This window comes from Penaeus vannamei, unplaced genomic scaffold, assembly GCF_042767895.1.
Source record: "Penaeus vannamei isolate JL-2024 unplaced genomic scaffold, ASM4276789v1 unanchor4089, whole genome shotgun sequence".
NCBI lineage: Eukaryota > Metazoa > Arthropoda > Malacostraca > Decapoda > Penaeidae > Penaeus > Penaeus vannamei.
The window spans coordinates 7,501-11,602 of record NW_027217069.1 but is presented as its reverse complement, the minus strand read 5'-3'; the positions used below and the strand labels follow the sequence as shown (position 1 = coordinate 11,602).

At 48.1% G+C, this 4,102-nt stretch overlaps 1 protein-coding gene across 1 annotated transcript; it reads left to right on the top strand.

Moving 5' to 3' along the window:
• Positions 1-2,157: 2,157 nt before the first annotated feature.
• On the top strand, positions 2,158-3,326 carry LOC113826619 (uncharacterized; the record flags this gene model as incomplete). The annotated part of the gene is made up of 1 exon (XM_070120260.1): positions 2,158-3,326. A coding segment is annotated over exon 1 (571 nt), but the record flags the coding sequence as incomplete, so codon positions are not given.
• Between the last annotated feature and the right edge of the window lie 776 nt (positions 3,327-4,102).

The following is a 4,102-nucleotide window of genomic DNA, read 5'->3' as shown; positions in this document are numbered from 1 at the left end:
TCACGCAATAATGAAGTCAGAACCTTTTCGGACTTTTCCCCTCTTTTCTTGCAACATCGCGCTCATGGACGTGCTTCCGCTGCCGGGGTTAATTGCAGTCTGATCGAACGAATGATATTAAATGGTCTGTTTCATGCGTGGCTTCGTAGTCCGGGTCGGCGGAAGCAATTTGCGGTAGTGCATCTGCGGCGGCGGTCGGATTCGGCGCGACGAGAGGAGAGGGGAAAGGGGGAGAGAAGGGGAGAGAAGGGGAGATAAGGGGAATGAGAAGGGGAGCGAAGTGTATATGGGAGAGGGAAGTGGGGGGGAGAAGGGGAGAGAAGGAGAGATAAGGGGAATGAGAAGGGGAGCGAAGTGTATATGGGAGAGGGAAGGGGGGGGGGAGAAGGAGAGAGAAAGAGAGATAAGGGGAAATAAAAAGGGTGTATGGGAAAGGAAATGAGAGGAAATGGGAGGGAAGGGGAGAGATAAGGAGAATGAGAAGGGTGTATGGGAGAGGAAAGGAGAGGAGAGGAGAGGGAAAGGGGAGCGATGGAGAGACAAGTGAATGTGGGAGAGGGAAGGGGGGGGAGAAGGAGAGATAAGGGGAATGAGAAGGGTGTATGGGAGAGGAAAGGAGAGGAGAGGAGAGGGGAGAGAGGGAGAGAGAAGTGTATGTGGGAGAGGGAAGGGGGGGGGAGAAGGGGAGAGAAGGAGAGATAACGGGAATGAGAAGGGTGTATAGGAGAGGAAAGGAGAGGAGAGGGATGGGGAGAGAAGGGGGGAGAAGGGGAGAGAGAAGGGTATATGGGAATTGGAAGGGGAGGTAAGGGGAGACAGAAGCGTATATGGGAGAGGGAAGGGGAGAAAGAGAGATAAGGGGAGAGACGGAGTGGGAAGGGGAGAGAAGGAGAGAGAAGGGGAGGGCAGAGGAGAGAAGGAGAGGGAAGGGGAGAGAAGGAGAGATAAGGGGAGAGAAGGAGAGATAAGGGGAGAGAAGGAGAGATAAGGGGAGAGAAGAGTGCATGGGAGAGGGAGGGAGAGAGGGAAGTGGGGCGAAAAGGAGGGATTAAGAGAGGGGGGGGAGGGAAGGCAGTGAGGAAGAGGGGAACTGAGAGAGGGACGGAGGGAAGATGTGGGGGAAGTTAGGTGAAAAGGAGGAATTAAGAGAGAGAGTGTCTGAGAGAGAGAGAAAGAGAGAGAGAGAGAGAGAGAGAGAGAGAGAGAGAGAGAGAGAGAGAGAGAGAGAGAGAGAGAGAGAGAGAGAGAGAGAGAGGAAAGAGAAAGGCAAATCGAATGACTTGTCACGAGTATCTTTTCATGTAGGCTTATAATAATGAACGGCTCCCTTTTTTTAAGATTTCCCCTCTTTTTGATTTTGAAAATCCTATCTCTGACTGTTGATTTTTCCCGATTTTTCTTCTTCTTCGATTCTATAACATGACATACATTATCACCATTATCACTTTTTTTAATTTCTTTCTCTCTTCATCCCCCTTTCCTCCTAACTCTCCTTCGCCTTCGCTTCGTCGCTCCTTCGCGATTCACTTCTTGCAAATCGGTTCAAGAAGCTTACTTTCCTTTTGAGAATCGATCCCGTGTCTTCCACGAGCCTTTTCTCTCAACGTGTGGCAGTGCCTTCTTCGGGTCGATGTTAACCTCTCTTTCATTGTTATTTACTGGAGCATTATCTAAAACGCATATCTGATAAATCAAGCATAAATACCATCTATTTTCACGTTGGGAGCGCGCGTTTTCGAAAGAATGCATGGAGTCAAGTAAAACCCGATTATAATCCATGAGTTATGCACTAATTGGTAACTCCCCTCGCCCCTAACCGAGGCTCCGCCCACCCTCTCCCCTCATTTCCAAAGTCGCGCGCTGATTGGCCGAGTTAAGGTCCGCCCCTTGTAACATATTTACCATGCCAGAATCTTCAGATTTCACGTCTCTTATTTGTTTCCGTACTTTATGTATAAAATAACAATATTAACGATTCTAAAACTCCACAGAGTTCCTTCACAACAAATTATAAATGGTCCAAACGACGGACAAAAATCAGAAAGCACAAGCAAAATGCGAAAAATTAAATCCGAAACTGGCTACTCCGCGGGTGCTCAGAAAGCCTTGATGAGTTTTGAAGTTGGTCGCGTGGGGCTAATGGAGCTGTAGCATCTGGGAAAGAGATAGAGGGAAGCAAGTGACAGAACCAATTACAGTACAAATAGTCTCGACCGCAGAGTCCCCCAGGCACTATCCCCTCCTACCTCTCTCCCCTCGCCGGAGCAAGCGTACGTCCCTCGTCCTCCACACACTCTCTCGCGGTCACTGAGGGGAAACACGTAGCGCTTTGAGAGGGCCTTTCCAAGAGTGAGTGAGAACGAAGGAGAGAGAAGAGGAAGGGTCGACATCACACGTGCTCTTGTGGTTCTCCTTGTCCCCGTATACCTCTCGTGTCTCGACCTGGAGTAGTGTGGGAATTTCAGTTAACTATTTTCGATAGCCTTTTCGTCGACGGTGTGGAGATTTATGCATATACTATTTTCCGCTAACGAGGACACAGATTCGCTCATCCGAGATTCCCCTCACTGGCTGGCGGCGGCGGCCATGACTTGACAAGACGGTGCAAGACGAGAAACTTTTCTTCTGAACGAATTTTTTAGTGGTCGTCCAGCATTGGATTTGAATTCTGTCTTGGTTCTTTTTGAAACGAACGGCCCTTTTTCTTATTTTTGTTAGAATTATTATAATTTGGTAAGGAGAGACTCTTACTAGCATGGAGACTCTGGTCAAGATGGAGAAGCCCGGATCTCCCGACAGCCAGACGCAGACGACAGCCTCCGTGACGCCGTTCTCCATCACCGACATCCTGACGCGCATGGAGAACCGCTCCCCGACGGACCTGCACCGCTCCACGCCCCCCGACCACCACCGCGCCGCCCTCGCCGACCTGCGCCACTCGCCGAGCCTGCAGGGGTTCCGCCCCGTGTCCGTGCTCAAGTACAACGCCTCCTCGCCCATGGACCTCTCCAAAGACTCCGTCATCCACCCCGAAGTCAGCTCCTCCGTCGAGCCTTCGCCCGGAGGCGGCGGAGGGAGCACGGCGTCCTCGCTGTCCCGCGGGGCGCCCGAGTCGGACGACGCCAGGGACATCATCTCCTCGCCCGAAGGATTCAGCCGCCTCCTGCAGGGCGCCGGCGGGGGGCGGAGGAGCCGGTCGACGTCCCCGTGCTCGGAGATGAGCATGGAGGAGGTCGACATGGACAACAGCGACCGAGAGGACACCTCGCACTCGACCGACCTCTCCACCTCCGCCGGCCAGGACGCGGCCTCCAGCGAGGACAAAGGTACGCTGTGGCTCTGAGTGCATGGCGGCGGATGTTGCATGGGCTGTGATCTGTGATATCATTAACGGAAGTTGGTTCATATTTATTCGCATAAGATTTTTTGGATAAAATATTCTTGAGATTTGACGAAATCGGTGAAGCAGGAGTAAAATTAGGAAAGTAATAGTAATAAATCTAATAACACTCTCGTCAACAATGATAGTTCTGACAATAACGACTGTCAAAGCGATAATGATTGCGCTTACGAGTATTTCTCTAATTACTGTCATTCTTCCTTTTATCATTATCACTATCTTTACTGTCTTGATCGTTTTCACCCCTCAGATCGTGAGGTTTCCGGTTATGCACATTAATCTCGCTTGTTATCATGGTACTTGATAAATCCATATTTGGTTATTATTGTTATTATAGACTTCATGAAAAAAAGTTATCTGTGTTTTTGTGTTATCAATATTGATCTTATCATACTGGCTTATTCTTGGTGATCCTAATAATGCCTATCAAGCAATGATGACAAAAATAGTATGTTGGGAAATTGTTGGGTCATTATCTCGATTTTTTATCAATTATATTCTCATGTATTTGTCATTGTTGTTGTCATTGTTGTTACCATATTTAATGTCTAACATTATTGCTGTCATTATGGTTGTTAATATCATTATTATTATCATTATCATTATTATTATTTAATTGATATTATTATTAATTATTATTATTATTATTATTATTATTAATATCATCATCATCATTATCATCATCATCATCATCATCATCAT